The sequence below is a fragment of the Oryx dammah genome, unplaced genomic scaffold (genome assembly GCF_014754425.2).
Source record: "Oryx dammah isolate SB20612 unplaced genomic scaffold, SCBI_Odam_1.1 HiC_scaffold_25, whole genome shotgun sequence".
In the NCBI taxonomy this organism is placed as follows: domain Eukaryota; kingdom Metazoa; phylum Chordata; class Mammalia; order Artiodactyla; family Bovidae; genus Oryx; species Oryx dammah.
In genome coordinates, this window is record NW_024070209.1 from 25,641,634 (window position 1) to 25,661,300 (window position 19,667).

The 19,667-nt window shown below is 39.0% G+C and overlaps 1 protein-coding gene across 1 annotated transcript in view; it reads left to right on the forward strand.

The window, feature by feature from the left end:
• The window catches only part of PLEKHH2 (pleckstrin homology, MyTH4 and FERM domain containing H2), a 101,139-nt gene extending 86,323 nt beyond the window's left edge, over window positions 1–14,816 (forward strand). The window contains exons 26-30 of the mRNA XM_040224711.1: window positions 6,321–6,466; window positions 7,504–7,633; window positions 8,398–8,484; window positions 10,954–11,091; window positions 12,612–14,816. Coding sequence (XP_040080645.1) covers window positions 6,321–6,466; window positions 7,504–7,633; window positions 8,398–8,484; window positions 10,954–11,091; window positions 12,612–12,794 — 684 coding nt within the window. The 3' untranslated portion in view covers window positions 12,795–14,816. The remainder of the gene's footprint in view (window positions 1–6,320; window positions 6,467–7,503; window positions 7,634–8,397; window positions 8,485–10,953; window positions 11,092–12,611) is intronic.
• The last annotated feature ends 4,851 nt before the right edge of the window (window positions 14,817–19,667 follow it).

The following is a 19,667-nucleotide window of genomic DNA, read 5'->3' on the forward strand; positions in this document are numbered from 1 at the left end:
TCTTTGTCTATAAATGATAGATAAATAGCTTGCTTTGGTCATTTCAGGGGTTTTGTATCTATAAGTGGGCTTCCCTGGGGGCTCAGTGGGTAAAGAACCTGCCTGCCAGTGCAGGAGATGTAAGAGACGTGGGTTCAATCCCTGGGTTGGGAAGATCCTCTAGAAGAGGACATAGCAACCGACTCCAGTATTCTTGCCTGGGGAATCTCATAGACAGAGGAGCCACGGGGCCTACTGTCCATAGGGTCACAAAGAGTCAGACATGACTAAAACGACTTAGCATGCATACAGCATATCTATGAGACCTCTGTGCACTCAGTTGGTTAATTTCTCCTGATAATCTGTCTGGTGTCAGTTTAATTATTAGACCAAGTTAAAGTTCTCTAGATGGATAGTGGGGAGCAATCTTCCCCTCCCCAGCGGGAGATAGGCATTCTGGTGTGTCTACAGTCAAGAGGGACGTGTGCTTTGTCCTCTCCTCCATTCTGCCGTCATTTTCATGGTCCTGGGGATCTGCCAGAGCTCCAGCCATTACATCAGTGTTCCAGGCATCGGAATGGAGGAAGAACTGAAGAAGGGCATGCCTTCCTGCTTTTGAGAATCTTCCTAGCAGTTATATAGAACGTTTCCATTTATGTTTCTTTGGTCAAACTTAAGTCACCTGGTCTTGCCAACCTACAAGAGACACTAGAAAATGTGGTCTCAGCTGGGCAGCAATGAGTGTTAAAAAATTCCAAGTTTTTATTACTCAGAAAGATAAGAGAATGGTCATGAAAGGCAGTGCACAGTCTCTCCCCCACCTGGGTCTCTGCACATTTTAATTAAAGGAAAATGATGTGTTGTTGGCTTAGATTCCCCAGGGTTTTCGGTCTCCTCACTCCTACCGTCTCAGGACATCTTAGTCACTCTCTTCATTTTATCTACCACCTATGCACGGGATTCCCAAATCTTTTCTCTCAGTTCCTATTGCTTTCATGGGCTCCTTAAGTTCAGCATATCAGGAGCTAATCATCTTCCTTTTTCTTTCTTCACATTTGCATCTTCTCTGTGACATTGCCTCTGTTCCATCTGCCAGTTTAGTTCAGTTCATTCGCTCACTCATGTGCAAATCTTTGCAACCCCATGGACTGCAGCACGCCAGGCTTCCCTGTCCATCACCAACTCCCTGAACTTGCTTAAACTCATGTCCATCGAGTTGGTGATGCCATCCAACCATCTCATCCTCTGTCACCCCCATCTCCTCCTGCCTTCAATATTTCCCAGCATCAGGGTCTTTTCCAGTGAGTCAGTTCTTTGCATCAAGTGGCCAAAGTATTGGAGTTTCAGCTTCAACATCAGCCCTTCCAATGAATACTCAGGACTGATTTCCTTTAAGATTGACTGGTTTGATCTCCCTGCAGTCCAAGGGACTCTCAAGAGTCTTCTCCAACACCACAGTTCAAAAGCATCAATTCTTTGGTGCTCAGCTTTCTTTATAGTCCAACTCTCACATCCATACATGACTACTGGAAAAAACATAGCTTTGACTAGATGGAATTTTGTCCACAAAGTAATGTCTCAACTTTTTGATATGCTGTCTAGGTTGGTCATAACTTTTCTTCCAAGGAGCAAGCATCTTTTAATTTCATGGCTGCAGTCACCATCTGCAGTGATTTTGGAGCCCAGAAAAATAAAGTCTCTCACTGTTTTCATTGTTTCCCCATCTGTTTGCCATGAAGTGATGGGACCAGATGCCATGATCTTTGTTTTCTGAATGTTGAGTTTTAAGCCCACTTTTTCACTGTCCTCTTTCACTTTCATCAAGAGGCTGTTTAGTTCTTCTTTGCTTTCTGCCATAAGGGTGGTGTCATCTGTGTATCTGAGGTTATTGGTATTTCTCCCGGCAATCTTGATTCCAGCTTGTGCTTCATCCAGCCTGCATTTCACATGATGTACTCTGCATATACGTTAAATAAGCAGGGTGACAATATACAGCCTTGACACACTCCTTTCTCGATTTGGAACCAGTCTGTTGTTCCATGTCCGGTTCTAACTCTTGCTTCTTGACCTACATACAGATTTCTCAGGAGGCAGGTAAGGTGGTCTGGTATTCCTATCTCTTTAAGAATTTTCCACAATCTACCAAGCAAGCTTCAAATCCAGGAATCACCTCTGCCTCTGCCCTCCCTCTCCCTTCCCCCCAGTCTCTGGGACCCTGTCCCCTCCTCTCCATGCTGACTGCCATTGCTGTGGTTCAGACCATCATCAGATCCTGCCTACTCTTCTGCATCAGACTTCTAACTAATGTGTTTTTCTCTGGTCTGGTCCCCCACATACTTTTATTCTCCAAGCAGAATCTAGAGAGAGAGTTCCAGTTGCCTATTGCTGCATAATAAATGACTCCAAGACTCGGCCCAAAATGACAGTTAGGGCAGGGATATGTAACGGCAGCTTGTCTCTGCTTCATATGGGATCAGTAGGCATAACGTGTAGACTGGTTGTGACTCTATAGCTTAGAGCTGGAATCACCTGAAAGGTTCGTTCACTCGCACATCTCGTGGCTGATGCTGGCTGTTATTTGGAACTTACGTCAATTGGAAAAGCTGCTTGTCCCCTCTTCAAGTGTCTGCTTGTGCTTCCTCACAGAATGGTGGTAGGGTGACAAGAGCAATGTCCCAGAAGGGACAATATGTGGAAGCTGCCATTTTCCTAAGGTTGGGCACAGAAACTGTGCCATAGTGGTTTTTCAGGCAGCACTGATAATACAGTAGCTGGAATGGAGATACAGAAAAAAAATGTGAATCACTGTGTCATTCCCTTGTTTACATGGAAGGACTGTCATGATCTAAACTCTTCTTGCCTCTCCAGCCTCATCTCTTAATACTCTCTCTCTTGAACTTTATGGTCCTGAGTTGTATATGATTCACTTATTCTTTCCTTTTATGCTTTACTTGTTGGTCTCCTCTGTTTAGATACCTCTGCTCCCATGCCTCTACCTGTCAACTTCAGCTGATCCTTTCATTTTTATCTTAGGTGTCACTCATACCAGAAACCTTTCTTGAATTCTTCCTGGGTTGGTTAAATGTTCCTCTTAAGGTTTTGGTAATGGCTTGCATGTATCTGTTACTGTCCTGACCCCAGTGGCCTTCCTGAAAGCAAGGGCTCTCCTTATTCATCTTTGTATCTAGCACAGTGCTTTATACACGGTCCATTCTCCACCATGTTCTTGGATGCATGAGGTGAAGGTGAAGGTAAGGTGAGGTGAAGTCTCTCAGTCGTGTCTGACTCTTTGCGACCCCACGGACTGTAGCCTACCAGGCTCTTCCATCCATGGGATTTTCCAGGCAAGAGTACTGGAGTGGGTTGCTGTTTCCTTCTCCAGAGGATGCATGAATAGTTGATAATTTAGTTTACTTTCATAGTAACTTTATGGTCAGACTCTAAAGCATTCATACTACGCCTAGTATTCCCTTTTTGCAGTGATAAAAAAGCTGAGGAAAGAACTAAGTCACATATTTTCTTGGTAATAGGATTAGGAGTAATTTCGTATCGTGTGCTGGGCTTTGATTATCTGCTTATCCAGGCTTTGATTCTCTGACATCACAGAGGCTCTGTTAAAATCACTCTCATTTTGGCTAAAATTTAAGTTCATTTTCTTAAACTTAATTTTGTGGAGAAAGAAAAAATTATCTCCAGGAAAAAATGATCACATTCTTTGGAGATACATACTTCTAATGTTTTAGATGAATTTTTGAAAGAAGTAGAAAGGTAAAACAATGCATCTAGAAAATTCTGAGTGCTTTACTAACTAAAAAGTATAATTTCTTCATCTACAAAAGGAAAAGTAAATAATACCTCTGATCACTTCTTCAGAGTAGTTTTTGCAGAGATAAATGAAATACACTAAGGAAATCTGAGCTCTGCAGAAGAGAAAGTTATTTCTGTTGTAATTTGAGTATTAGTAGGTCCTTGTTGATATCCTCTGTCTTAATCAGGAAGTTCTTGGAGCTGATGTTCTAATTGTATATGGTGTCTGGTAATGTGCCATGTTGATGTGAGGCATGTGGGGAAAGCACGCATGTTCGGTTGCTGTTTTTTCCCACTTTGTGTGACCCCATGGACTTCTCCTTTCGAGGAGGAAATGGCAACCCACTCCAATATTCTTGTCTGGAGAATTCCATGGACAGACGAGTCCATGGGATTGCACAGAGTCAGACACGACTGAGCAATTAATACACACACATGGACTATAGCCTGCCAGGCTCCTCTGTCCATGGAATTCTCCAGGCAAGGAAGAATACTGGAGTGGGTTGCCATGCCCTCCTCCAAGGAATCTTCCTGACTCAGGGATTGAACCCACGTTTCTTATGTCTCCTGCATTGGCAGGCAAGTTCCTTACTACTCATACCACCTAGGAAGCCCCGTATGGGGAATACCTAAGTTGACTCTCCAAATATTTGGAGTTAATTCTCCAAACATTTATTGTGATCATTCTGTGCTACATAGTATGCCTGGGGCCAAAGAGAGTAACCTTGAACTTGAATATTCCATTACAGGGTTTCCTAACCGCCAGGGTTGCCTTAAATAGCTTACTATGTTTGTAACTGTTGTTTGTACAACTGCCATATCCTTGGAGGTTAAATCCTGGTCTAAGGGTTCACAGCTAGCTGTGCTGAGTACTGTCTACTGATAGGTGGGGACAATGAAAAGCTTGCTCTGGGGGCAGGATTTCAGTGTATTTGAAGAGCAGATGGACAGCTTTTATTTGGTGTGAGGAAATTAGGATAATACCTCGCGAGATGGTGAATGACAAGGAAACCTGGTGTGCTGCAGTCCATGGGGTCGCAAAGAGTTGGATTGGACTGAGCGACTGAACAACAACTGATTAGATAGGAGATGGGAGTGACAAAGTTGAACAGCAAAGCCAGACCAAGAACAGGGAACCTAGAAAATTATAAGAACTGACTGTAAGAGCAAAGCTCAGCTGAGGAATTTAGACAGTAGCTGGTCAGAGTAAGAACTAGATGAGAGAAGTCACAGGAGTCAGAATCTCAGAGGCATGTTGTGGCAACAGCTTACCTGGAGACAGAGAGACCCTTTTGAGATGGAGAACCAGTGCTTTCTGTAGGACCATCTCAGTCATGATGGAATCCTCCATCTGCTTGCTGAGGTGTGTTATAGGTAAGGATGTGGATGTTCAATGGGCCTCCCACCCCATCTCGCTCCTTGAACCCTCTTTGGTACCATATACAAAGAAAGCACTTAACACAGCTTATCACAAGTATATATTTATTCTTCAGTCTCCTCTACCAGACAGTAAACTCTCTGAGGACAGGAACTGTGCTCAACTTTTTTCTCTCTCATATAAATTAGCACAGTGCCTGACATATAATGAGAACTCAGTACAGGTTTGGATGAATGAATGGGTGGGAGAGTGGATGGAGAGAGGGAAGGATAGATGGATGGATGGTTTGATGGGTTGGTAGAGGGGTGGCATCTGTATAGTCTGTTAATAGAAATAAGGATTGAACATTCTTTCATTCAGGGAAAAAAGGTAGTGAAGGGCTTTGTTTCCAGAAAAAACTGAGCAATAGTTTGAGGAGATGCATACAGTCACAGTTATGGAGAAAATCTAGGAAGTGATGAGAATGTAGTACTTGCTCCCATTATATTCAGTAGAGACCCTTAAAAAGTGCAAGTAATACTTTAAAAAGATTTTTCATAGCTTGATATCTATTTTTTATTTCTAACTTTGATTTTTGCCTTATTATCACCAACCAAAATTGTACCTTTAAAATGAAAAATTATCTAGTTTTGTTACAGGCAATAGTAGAGTTAAGTGACCTTGAGCAAATACTGTACTGTCAGATTTTAACCTAGGATGATTAATGTAGAAATGAAACTATATCGTATCATGTTAGTCAGTCGTGGCCAACTCTTTGCAACTCTGTGGACTGTAGCCCTTCAGGCTACTCTGACCATGGGATTTCCCAGGCAAGAATACTGGAGTGAGTTGCCATTTCCTTCTGCAGGGGATCTTCCCAACCCAGGAATCAAACCTGGGTTTCCTGCTTTGCAGGCAGATTCTTTACCAGCTGAGCCACCAGGGAAGCCCACATGGAATGCTTGAATTGTAGACTTGTTTCATAATTAAACTTCAAATGAAATTTAGATTTAAATAATAGTATTTTTATATGATTACAAATTCCATAATCACACAATCATGACAAATAGATTTATATGTTGTATGTTACAGTGTTTAGAAAAAAATAAAACTAATTTTCTTTCTAAAAATTCTTTTAAAATATCCTCTATTTTCTCTTTTTTGGGTTTCCAATTAGGTGGAGATTGGAGATTTTGAAAGACCTTTTTCCACTCCAGCAGGTCATGTTACTAATCAGTGCAAAGCGAATCAAACTCTAAAACAAGTCATAGAGAAATTTTATCCTAAAAGGTATAGAGATGACTCTTCTGAAGAACAGCTAAGGTAAAGAACTATTTAAAGGGCAGATGTGCAGTAGTTTTTCAGGGATATTTTTCTGTTCAAATTTTAAAGATGAAAAAAATTATACGTAACGATTTGCTCAAGATTTTTAAAATACTGTTGAATACCAAGAGGTTATAGTTGTTTTTATTTGAGATGTGTCTGGAAACTTTAGTAGCTAGATTTAAACTTTTTCAATAAGAAAAAAATCTGCCTTAAGATCTTCTTTTTATTTGATCTTATTCATTCTTGTCCAAATTAACCTTGCTAATAAATAAAAGGAAAAAAATTGGCTAATAGGTTTAATTTTATGAAATAGTTACCTACCAAAAATTTTTTACCTCTTAGGGTATTCCATTAAAAACAAATTGGAATAAAAATAAAGTATCTTCTTATACAAAGTTTTTTAATAAAAATTTTTAATTCCACTCTATTAATTTGGAGTTTTGATTTTTGAAAACTTATAAAGAAAAGGCATAGATTCAAAAATAGAGGCAAATCCAAATTCACCATGAAGTTTTTTTAAATAGAAACATTTGTGATTAGTCTGTTATCTCTGTGGAATAAATGGTTGCCTTCATGATTTAAGAGGTTTCCCCTGTACCCAGCATCTCTCCGAGCCAGGAGTGGTAGCACCTAAATTCCACCATCGGGGATTCATTCTTCAGTCTCCAATTCGTGTACTTCTTTAAAAATGAAAGTAATTCCCATGAGATTCTAGGCTAATTATGCAAAGGTTTGATGTTAGCTTATCAGATTTTAAATTTTTACCTGAAGGGAGTGGGGAGCAGGGAACCTGGTCATACTGAGAGCACTAACAAATAGGGGAATTTGGTGAAAGGAATGCTACACAAAGGACAAGGGGTGGACAGTGGTAAGATGGGTGCCACTAAACCACAGCTTCCTCTGGGTAGGTCTCCCCTGGGTAGTGTCCCCGTGAGTAGGTCTCCCAGTGGTGTCTAGCATTGGGTCAAGGAGAGCTTTATCTTGGGAGGATGATACACTCTTTGTGTTTTTGTTCTTTTTTTCTTTTTTTTTAGGCAGCTTTGCCAGCGACTGTCAACCAGGTGGATGGCCCTCCGAGGACACAGTGCTGCTGATTGTGTGCGAATCTATTTGACAGTAGCCAGGAAGTGGCCATTCTTTGGTGCCAAGCTGTTTCTTGCAAAAGTAAGAAATGATAGGGGGAGGCTATCCAGTTGAGTAGAATATAAAGTGATAACCGTAACCCCAGGTTTTAGTATATTCAACTTTTAAAAGAAAATAAGGGAATTTCCAACAATATAAAGAAAACCATGAAAGGACACTGAGGAAAGAGCAGGAAAGCCATCAGCGTCTCTATCTTTCCCTTCTGCTCCAGTTTACCCTGCCAAAATCATTTCTTACACTCAGAAGGCTTAATCAGTAGACTGAAGACAGCCCCTTAGCTCTGCTTTCTTCTCTTTATTCATTCATCCATCCACTCATTTACTCTCTCACTCATTTGTATTATTTAGTGATTATGAATTTTGTTTGCCAAACACAGAGCTGAGCTCTAGGGATACAGAAGCCCATAGTTTCAGATAAGTTATCTCACGCTTTCAGGAACTCGCAACCAGTGTTGCAGTAGGTCCGGAAACCACTAAGGGTTAAGAGTAACATGATACTGAAGAAGGAGAGACAAACCCTGCTAGGGGTTAGATTAGGTGGCCTGTCCAAATACACATGTTAATTAATAACAGATTTGGGTCTCAAACCCAAATTCAAGACCCAAATTTGGGTCTCCTAATTCACTGTTCTTTCCATTATACCACACTGTCTACTCCTCAAGTGAGATTTTTAATAATAAGATGTTGTTGCTGTTGTTCTTAGAGATGTCGTACTGCATTTAGACTAAAACATTTCTGTAATTTTGTTTAGCATCTATTATAGAGTATGTTTTTACCTCTTCATAGCCCATAACCCCATCGTCCCTTGGAAGTACGTTCATGTGGCTGGCTGTACATGAGGATGGTTTAAGCATCTTAGAATACAACTCCATGGTAAGATTTAATCCTTAAGTTTTACAGTAACTATTTCCATTGCTCAGTGTTCCATAAACAGAAGGTGCTACTGCTAAGTCGCGTCAGTCGTGTCCGACTCTGTGCGACCCCAGAGACGGCAGCCCACCAGGCTCCCCCGTCCCTGGGATTCTCCAGGCAAGAACACTGGAGTGGGTTGCCATTTCCTTCTCCAATGCAGGAAAGTGAAAAGTGAAAGTGATCTTAATCTTATTTTTCTTATACACAGAAAAATATCCTTCCTAGTACTGTATCATGAAGTCATTTTATGAATACAACCGTGATTACAATTTCATCTTTTAAAATAAGATTAGACAGGCTATGTATTGTGTATGAGGAAAATATTAAGATACCATGACTAAATTGCAGTCATGGTTGTATTTGTAAAATGACTACTCATTTATAGTGTTCAGAAGGTGGCTTCCTGTGTAAAATAACATTAAGATAACATATCTCTTGAAGATGATATTAAGGTATAACATTAAGATATAACATCAAGATAACATTAAGATATCTCTTGAAGATAACATTAAGGTAGAAACTTCAGTTAGCAGAATTTTAAGTTCAGTTTCACTAAAACTTCTATGACAATTTCTGTACTTTCCCATAGTATTACTTACCCATTCACTTGTACATATACAGTATCTTTAGAGTTATTTACATGATTAACTATAAAGTCAAACTGTGATTTCTATTTATTCATTTATCTGAAATTCACTTTATTTTCTATCATATTATATATATATCAGATTACTTTAAAAAATCTTTTTTAACCTGGTGGACAGGGATCACTCCATTCACCTGGTAGATATAGTGGGCTCTCCTACTTGTGGCTATAGTCAGAATCACTGAGAATTTCTTGGAAATGAGACTGTGCTTTAGTGTTTTAGTTACTGTTTCTCCTTATAACTGTTGGAAACTCTTTGAAGGCATTTATATTTCTTGAATGGGCTTCCCCATGGTTCAGCGGTAAAGAACTTGCCTACAATGCAGGAACCACAAGAGACATCGGTTCGATCTCTGGGTCGAGAAGATCCCCTAGAGGAGGGCATTGGCAACCCACTCCAGTGTTCTTGCCTGGAGGGTCCCATGGACAGAGGAGCCTGGTAGGCTACAGTCCACAGAGTTACAAAGAGTCGGACGTGACTGAAGCGACTTAGCATGGCATGGCATGTTTCTTGAATGCCTTTTAGTTCTTGAATAAATAATCTGAAGATAGATTATAAAACTAGTGACTTAAAGTCAACAAAAATTATACACTACTACTGAGTTACCTTAGCCAAGTAAACCAGTTTGTTGATTCTGAAAGATGGACGTACAGCAGAGGAGGTATCCAGTACTGGGATGATCTGCTCCAAGTCTTGCAAGCTAATCATTAAATACACAGATTCCTTCCCTTTTAGGCTGTACATCTTTGAATTATATTTTAAAAATTGTTTTAGTAACACATTGGGAAAAAGTATTTGCTGCATGTATGACAAAGGGTTGTTATCCTTTAGGAACGTGGATGTTTTTCCAGATAGTAAAGAAATGATGAACATAGCAATAGACAGATGGGCCAAGGGAGTTCATAGAAGAAATACTAATATTCAGTAAATGTTTAAATGTTAATCTCACCATCAAGTAAATTCAGTTTAATACAGTGAGATTCTACTTGTCACCAATCAGATTGGCAGAACTTCAAACAAATTGATGGTATCCTGTGTTATCAAAACTGCAAAACGCTGGAAATGTAAATGGGTATAATGTTTCTGAGTTTTGAAAGGCTTACTTTTTTGAGATAGCAATTTTAGCTGTTGAGGTTTATAACCATAGAAATAATTATGTGTATTATGAAATGTGTCCCGATATTCACTGGAGTAAGTAAATATTCACTGGAGTAAGATAGTAACAAAAAAATTTAAATATTCTTCAATAGATTAGTTAAATAATGTCTGTCTATAAAATCTAAATAAATGTCTATAAAATCATTTAAAATGATTTTATACAATAGCAACTATGTTTGGTGTCATGGAAAGATGTTCATAACATGTTGTTAAGTTAAAAGAAGCAGAAAGTTAAAAAATAAGTAGTGTGCTTGATACTCCTTATGTTTACATATATCAAGATCTGTTTATCAGGGTGAACTCTATGGATTTGCCAATATTTGACCATTTTTTACCTTAAAAAATCATCAGGTTCATATGATTCAACCAGATAGGTAGGTAAGCAGGTAGATAGATAGATAGAAATCTTTAAGGACAAATACAGTGTAAATGCTATGTAAATAGTTACTGGTACACAGCAAATTCAAGTTTTGCTTTTTGAAACTGTATGGCATTACAAATATTTTCCATCTACAGTTGTTTTCCATCTGTATCAGCATCTTAATGGAGATATATATTATTAATCATCTCTCATCTTTCTCTGAAAATAGTGTATAACATATTTACTTTTTTCTTCTCTTTGAAGAGGTTAATAGTCAGCTATGTATACAAGAGTCTAATGACCTTTGGAGGTTATCAAGATGATTTTATGGTAGTCATTAACAATGCACATTCAAAGGAGAAACCAACAGAGAAATTGATTTTTGCTATGGCAAAACCCAAGGTGAGTAGAAGCCTTTATGCTAACTTTTTTATGCTAGTTTTTCTCACACTAAAATATTTATTGTGTGAAGACTTAAGTTCTTGATGGGAAAACAAACTCTTTATTAATCATACAATCATGGGTCCAAATTTTGGCTTACATCTTCTCCCTAAGCCTTGGTTTCTTCATCTAAAAAATGGTATAGTGTTCCTTTTTTTTTTTTTTTTTTTTTCCTGAATTAATAATTAAGTGAGGGAATCATGAAGTGTTTAGCCCAGACTTTCCTGGTAGTCCAGTAGTTGGGAGTCTGCCTGCCAATGCAGGGGACATGGGTTCAATCCCTGGTCTGGAAAGATTCCGCATTCTGTGGGGCAACTCAGCCTGTGCTCCATGACTACTGAGCTAGAGCCCGTGCTCCACAAAAAGAGAAGCCACGGCAACGAGAAGCCCACGAACCCCACCAGAGATTAGCCCTCACTTGCCCCAACTAGACAAAGCCCACAGAGTGATAACGATCCAGCACAGCCAAAACTTAATTAACTAATTAATTTTAAAACATAAAATGTTTAGCTCAGTGCCTGGTATACAGAAAGATCAAAATAAGTGGTCCTGGCATAAGCTGTTATTGTCAGGTATTTTATATGCATTATCTTATTTACTTGGAATAATTCACTTAATGGACTCATTAATGAGAAGAGTGAGGTTTTAAAATTAAGACATACTTGTTTCTTTACAATTTTAACAAGCTATGTAGTTTTAAGATCTCTAAATAAAAGCAATAAAAAGGGCTGCATTCTAACATTTGATTCCAATTTTAGGGAAAAGAATGAGAAACTAATTTTTCTAAAACTTTGTCTTAAAATTATCAACTAAAAGAGACTATTTTTTAGAATCTGAAGCTTTAAAAAATGGCATATATGTTTCTTAATTAAATCTATACTTAAGTGAAGGCAGATAGTAAGTGCAGAAGATCATGGTTTAAATAAAAAGTTAATATAATACACTGAATTTCTTATTCACGTATTCACAAGTGTGGCTTTAAGATAACTGACAGAATTGTACTATTGTCACATTTTCTAATACTGCCACTAAATTTGACTTTTTTTTTTAAAGTACTACTTTCTGCTGGTTTAAGTAATGGAAAAATAGATGGTGCTGAACATGTAAGTACAGTTGATTCTTGAACAACACAGGTATGACCTGCACAAGTCCACTTATACATAGATTTTTTTTTCAATTGTAAATACTACATTACTACACGATCCATGGTTAGTTGAATCCATGGATGTGGAACTGTGGATACAGAGGAACCGTGGCTACAGAGGGGCGCTGCAAAGTTACACACAGATTTCTGACTGCTCAGAGTGTCAGGGTCCCTAAGCCCTGTGTTGTTGAACGGTCAGCTGTACTCCACTGTTTGAGCTGGTTGAAAGGGAATTCTGGTGGCCTGGGCACTTGCAGATGGAGACCAACCCTTCACTCTCTTTGGAAAATGATGAGAACTTCTCAAGAGGATAACAATTCCACTTTTCTTATTTCAGATTCTTGAAATCACCCTTTTGATCGCCAGCTACATAAACAACTTCTACCAGCAAAAGGCAGTTCACCACCTCTCTGCTCCAGCGCTGCTCTCAGCTCAGACCCAGGGTTTCCAAGCCAGGGTGATGGGAAGCCAGCCCCTTCTGGCAAGCAGCAGACCAACCAAAGGCCCCACTTTGCTCTGAAAGCTCATAAACATCTCCCCCTGTCTTCTAAGCAATGGCTGCATCAGCTCCAAATAAGTTCATTTACATCCTGGCAGCATGACACCCACACAGTAGTAGTCCATTCTTTAAAAATAATGGGAGTTACTCTCTTCCATTTGATTCATAAATATTTAAATAAATGCTTGTAATAAAACTTACACACACACACACACATAAAACCTAAACAAATTTTCCCACATGCTGATTTTCTTTTAGCTTAACTGGGTTAGAATTTGCTGTTTTTTTTCCATCACCTTTGCCATCAGACACATCAAGGCTTTTTTTCTCTTAAAAAAAAAAACATTCTAGCAATCTTTAGAAAGGGAGTTTCAAGGGAGTTTTGCCAAACTCTCATTTGGCAAACCAGTTGATTATTTGGACATGCTCACTGCCAAAAAATTATGTACTATAATTAAATGTGCTTTTAATTAATGATATGGTATTTAGAAAGAAGTAGAGTATCCAGTTTAAGAAACAGCTGCTGGGTGGTGTTGAAGGGTAAGTTTTTAGTTCTATGAATCGCTGTGTGAAAAAGCAGGCGCTGAATCCCGGGGATGGCGGAGCCTGGTGGGCTGCCGTCTGTGGAGTTGCACAGAGTCAGACACGACTGAAGCGACTTAGCAGCAGCAGCAGCAGGTAACCAGAACCTCCAATGTGGTTTTAGAAAGTATACCCTGTCACCTTTTCAGATCACTGGAGTGTAAAACTTAAAATGAAACATTGATTCCTGACATTCCTTGGCTATCAACATAACCCAAGTTCACTGGAATATTGCCCACATTTCATTCCATTGGTGCTGGGTCATCTTGACCTTGCTTTGTTAAATAATAGTATCTTTGAAAACAAAGAAATTTTAAAGCTTTGCTTCACACAGTCTTTTAAATTATAGTTTGAAAATAAATTCCCCAAAATATTCTTTTTAAAGAAAAGAGAAAGTAACTCTTCTTCAAAGGAGATAAATTTTAGTTGAGTCTAGAAACCTATTGCTTTACTAGGTTACATAAATGGTCAGTACATTCCAGTTTGTGTCAAAATAAAGTACTTATTATTATTCATGATGAAAATGAAACTGTGATAAGACATGAAAATTATATTGTAAAAATGTTTAATTGAAATAGTAATCATGAGTATACTTAATTTTATTTATGTGTAGAATATTTTTTATTTATATTTTGGACATATATTTATCACTTTCTATACGGTATTTTTTTTAACCAGTTGGGGGAAAAAAGTTAGCTGCTGAATTAATTTGTTGGCGAGCCTTCTTGTTTTCTTTTTTGCTGCTTTCTCCCTGTGGCAATGTACTATTCTCACACTAAGCCTTTTTAAAATGTTCCATCCTACGTTAGCATCCTTAGAAAGATCAGAGCCAAGAAATACACTGATCAAGTAAGATTGTGCTTTACTGATAATGACAAAGGTCGAAACCACCCATAGAAATACATTGCCATTTACTAGTTCTCCTAATCTTTTGAGCCACAGCCACTCACTGTGTAAGCAAATTAATTTTTGAGAATAAACTGGTTACCAGTTTGGGATGACGCTCAGGCACCTTTTGGCTGGGATACAGTAGAGTTTCTGAGTTCCCAGAAAACCATTTATTAATTATTAGTTGGTGAGCCAGAGGCTTGGCAGAGCTGTTACATATGTATGAGGACTTTATTCTCAGGCAGTAGTTAGTTCACCATGTGGTAAGCCCCTCCCTAAAATCTTCTAATTTAAATGAATAGTGAAGGCTCAGCTTAAATGGTAGTACCCTAGACTTGGCATTTATTTTTGATAGAGCAGAGATAAAATATTTTGATGGAAAGAAATCAATTTTCTGTAACTGATGATGTGAAAATTTTATTTTCTGGGAAATTACTTTTATATAGCCATTTAAAAATTCAAAGTATGTTATTATGATTGGTTACAAGAGAATAATGTTACATGTTTAATTGTAATATTTGTCTCCTATCATTTTCCTCCCTTTCAATCATAATAAATGATTTATAAAACCCATTTCAAGCATTATCTTTTGAATAATCTTCAAGAAATACCTAATGTTTTCATTGTCAAAGCTGAAGTGTACTACTAGTGAAAATGGTAGTTATTACCTCCTTCTGCACTCATGCTTTGTCTTCTGTGTTGCTTTGCTTCATCCATATAAAAAGAAACTGTTTGGACAAATTGTAATTATCATATATATATGTGCTCATTGACATATATACAATATGTATAAATCATGACGTTCTCCCATGATTTTGTAATAAGCTCCTTATAGGTAAGTTGATTGGACTGTGTCTAAAATTTTATTTTAAATGTTCTAGATTTGTGTCTGTGTGTGTCCTTGAAGTCAAATACTGCCATAGCTTAGAAATGAATTTAACTGTCAATTTACAAGAAAAATTAGTCACAACTTGCAAAGTCTTGGCTTGAAAAAAGTGTTTGTTAGTGGTTGTTTGGACATTTTTTTCCGTAGAAAAAAATACATGGTAGTCAGGCTCCTGGAACAATACTTGTAGCCCATAATTGTACTGAAGTATATAATCCTGAAGAATTAGCCACCATGGATAATCATATTTTTCTAGAAAAAGGCTTTAAGTGTTGTGGGATGCCAAGAACACATTTCACCCACCCTGCTCCCACCCCCAGCTGTCATGGAATTTGGACTTCTCAATGCTGAGTCTCTGGGCTGATTCCTGTGGACCAAAGGCTTTGGGAATGTGGGGACCGAGGAAGCGAAAATGAGGTGCTGGACTGACAAGGTGAAGCAGCTTTTCCGCTAACTGGTTCATGCAGGGACCTCATCTCCCCTCTCATTTCCCCCTATTCTCTTTTCCCTAAAGGAAGAAAAGGATTTTACTGCTACGGAGTACTTCATTTAGCAGGAAATATTGCCAGTTTTCCTCAGAGAGGGAATGACTTGATTTTCTTAATGCTTGTTTGAAAAATTTCAGAGAAGGATTCTGATTAGCTTAACTCATGTTTAACTTTAAACACTCATATTAAGAGAGTGCTTAGTTATTAAAACTCTATATAATGGAACCTTATGCAGCCATCAAAGCTATGTTTATTATGCATTTTTGAAAAATTGATGCAGGAAAATACATATTGAAATCAGAATGTTAATTATACAGAAAAACCTCAGCTCTATGAGCAAAAAAGATTGGAATGAAAAACATCAAAATGTTGTTGTTACTTCTGGCATTTTCTTATTATACCCTCTTTGTTTTTTCTGTATACTATTTTTTCTACAAAAAAATAAAAAGGAAAATATATTAAAACTCTGTCACTTTCTGAGCTATTGTTAATAGCCTCCATACATGACTTCCAGACTCTCAAGCATCTTTCACACAGCTACAAAAAATTATTTCACTGAACTAAGGTCTAGTCATCTTGTTGTTATTGTTCAGTAGCTAAGTCACATCCACCTGTTTGTGACCCCATTGACTGCAGCCTCCCTGTCTATCACTTTCTCCTGAAGTTTGCCCAAGTTCAAATCCACTGAGTCGGTGTTGCTTTCCAACCATCTCATCCTCTACCGCCCTCTTCTCCTTTTGTTTTCAATCTTTCCCAGCATAAGGGTCTTTTCAGCTTTCAAACTGTGGTGCTGGAGAAGACTCTTGAGAGTCCCTTGGACAGCAAGGAAATCAAACTGGTCTTAAAGCAACCCTGAATACTCATTGGAAAGTCTAATGCTGAAGCTCCACTACTTTGGCCACCTGATACAAACAGCCAACTCATTGGAAAGGTCTAGTCATGGCACAACCCTCTTTGAAATCTTATTTGGTTTCTCATAACCAACACAGTAAAATCCAGATTGCAAGATCTTTCACAGTAGCCCAATCTACCTGCCTAGCTTACTCTCCCACCTTAGCCCCACCAGACACCTCTACCCCAAACTATTCACAGGTCACTGAATATACTCTGCCCACCCCTTTACCTTTCACATAATTGCTTATTTCATTCAGCAAGCAGCATAAAAATTATCTCCTCCTCCATCACCACCACTGAAATCTGTGCGTCTTCTTGGGCTGATCCAGAAGAGGAGTTCTAATCTTTGTATACTCTTGAACAATTTCATCTACCCTGGAAAGTCACTTTATTTGTCTAAATATGAAGCCTAAAATGGCAGAAAGTGAAGAAGAACTAAAGAGCCTCTTGATGAAAGGGAAGAGGACAGTGAAAAAGTTGGCTTAAACTCAACATTCAGAAAACTAAGATCATGGCATTCGGTCCCATCACTTCATGGCAAATAGATGGGTAAACAGTGGCTGACTTTATTTTTGGGGGCTCCAAAATGACTGCAGGTGGTGATTGCAGCCATGAAATTAAGACGCTTACTTCTTGGAAGCAAAGTTATGATCAACCTAGACTGCATATTAAAAAGTAGAGACATTACTTTGTCCTCAAAGGTCCATCTAGTCAAGGCTATGGTTTTTCCAGTGGTCATGTATGGATGTGAGAGTTGGACTATAAAGAAAGCTGAGCACAGAAGAATTGATGCTTTTGAACTGTGGTGTTGGAGAAGACTTGAGAATCCCTTGGACTGCAAGGAGATCCAACCAGTCCATTCTGAAGGAAATCAGTCCTGCGTGTTCATTGGAAGGACTGATGTTAAAGCTGAAACTCCAATACTTTGGCCACCTGATGCGGAGAGCTGACTCATTTGAAAAGACCCTGATGTTGGGAAAGATTGAAGGCAGGAGGAGAAGGGGACGACAGAGGATAAGATGGTTAGATGGCATCACTGACTAAATGGACATGAGTTTGGGTGAACTCCGAGAGTTAGTGATAGACAGGGAGGCCTGGCGTGCTGCAGTTCATGGGGTCTCACAGAGTTGGACACGACTGAGTGACTGAACTGAACTGATGAAGCTTCAGGAAGCAACAAGATAGAAAACAATTCATCTTAATTAGATCAAGGTGAATCAAGTGACTCACTCCTGAATCAATTCTGGTCATTAGGGCCCAGCCAGATAACCTTCACCTGATTACCATACTCACTCCTTCAACCACCTGTCCCAGTTATCCAAACCATTATAACTTTAACTTGCTAATACTGTGCCTGCTGCTACTGCTGAGTCGCTTCAGTCATGTCTGACTCTGCGACCCCATAGACAGCAGCCCACCAGGCTCCCCCGTCCCTGGGATTCTCCAGGCAAGAACACTGGAGTGGGTTGCCATTTCCTTCTCCAATGCATGAAAGTGAAAGTGAAGTTGCTCAGTCGTTTCCGACTTTTAGCGACCCCATGGACTGCAGCCTACCAGGCTCCTCCGTCATGGGATTTTCCAGGCAAGAGTACTGGAGTGGGGTTTCATTGCCTTCTCTGATACGGTGCCTAGCCCACAGAAAAAATGTTAGCTGCCGTTATTGCTATCCATAGCAATAGGGCTTCCCAACTAACATGCAAAAGGCATATAAAGTTCCAGAACCCCAGCCATCATGATTTATCACGATTTGTCCCACATCAGTTTGTGAGTTTTTAAGTGGGCTAGCTCCAGGATATATAATAGATGCTGACTCCATAATGTATCAGCCTCCCTTGCACCATTCTTTCTCTGTTGAACTCCCCTCCATTACTTCCCTTCCTATTTGTAACTGTAGTCTTCTGTGTCTCCAAAATGCACCTAAATATTGGGAGAAATTTGTCCCCAAAGATTTTATCAGAAGTTAATGCCTTTTATTTCCATCTGCTTCATTTCCTTGTGTTTCTTCAAAGCTGCTGATCAGCCACTTACCTTACCATAACAGGTAGTAAGCACTTAAAACAGTGTTTCAGACACATATAAGTTATGTTTTACATATATTTATCTCATTTAAAAGTCATAATTTTTTTCTTGCTTTACCGGATTGGAAGCAAAGGCTCAGAGAAATTGAGTAATTTATCCCTAGTGGCAACTTAGTGTGGCTAAGTCAGGACTTCAAACTATCTTACTCCAAAATTCATATTCTTGAACATCACGCAATAGAGACTAAGCAAATGGCAGAACAGTAGAGGGAAATTTCTCCTTCCAACAGTCAGCTCATCTTGGGCTAGAGAGCCTGGGTCAGCATTCGAGACAGATCAAACACTGTCACTGCCATGAAAGTTTCAACTCCTTTAGGCCTAGTCACTTGTTCTTATGTAAATCGTACCTCTCTGCAATAGTTTATATCTTTGGCTTCCTTTAATTAGTGTGTCATATAGTAATATTAATAACTCAGTTTGTTTTTGACTTGGATATAACTAAATGAAGTATTACAGAGATGCATTTGCTTTATTAACTTATTAATAAACAATGTGCTGGGCTTCCCTGGTGCTCAGATGGTAAAGAATCCACCTGCCATGCAGGAGGCCTGGGTTTGATCCCTGAGTCAGGAAGATCCCGTGGAGAAGGGAACGGCTACCCATTCCAGTTTTCTTGCCTGGAGAATTCCATGGACAGAGGAGGCTGGCGGGCTAGAGTCCGTAGGGTCACAGAGTCGAACACGACTAAGCGACTAATATTTTCTCTTACTTTCAAACGATGTGCTATTCTACAAAATCTGAGACAACCAAACAGAAGGCTGGAAAATAGTAAAATCTTTGTCTCTAGTAAATCACTAGAAAACAGCTCAGGAGATTATTTCCTCCTCCACTCCCAAATCACTGGGGAGAGAAAAGTAATTGAAGACAAAGACCCCTGGCATATAAATAGTCGGTACTCAGGAGAATATTTTTAAATAAAAGAACACTTCCGGCCCAGAGTTTTTTAAGTCCCAGATTTACTGCCACGAGTCTCCTCTCCCATCCAAAACGGCTGAAGCCGAGACGAGAAAAGAACGCTGAAAACTACCTTTCCCATGATGCCTCTACTCTGCACGCAACCCATGGTTGTGACGTAGCT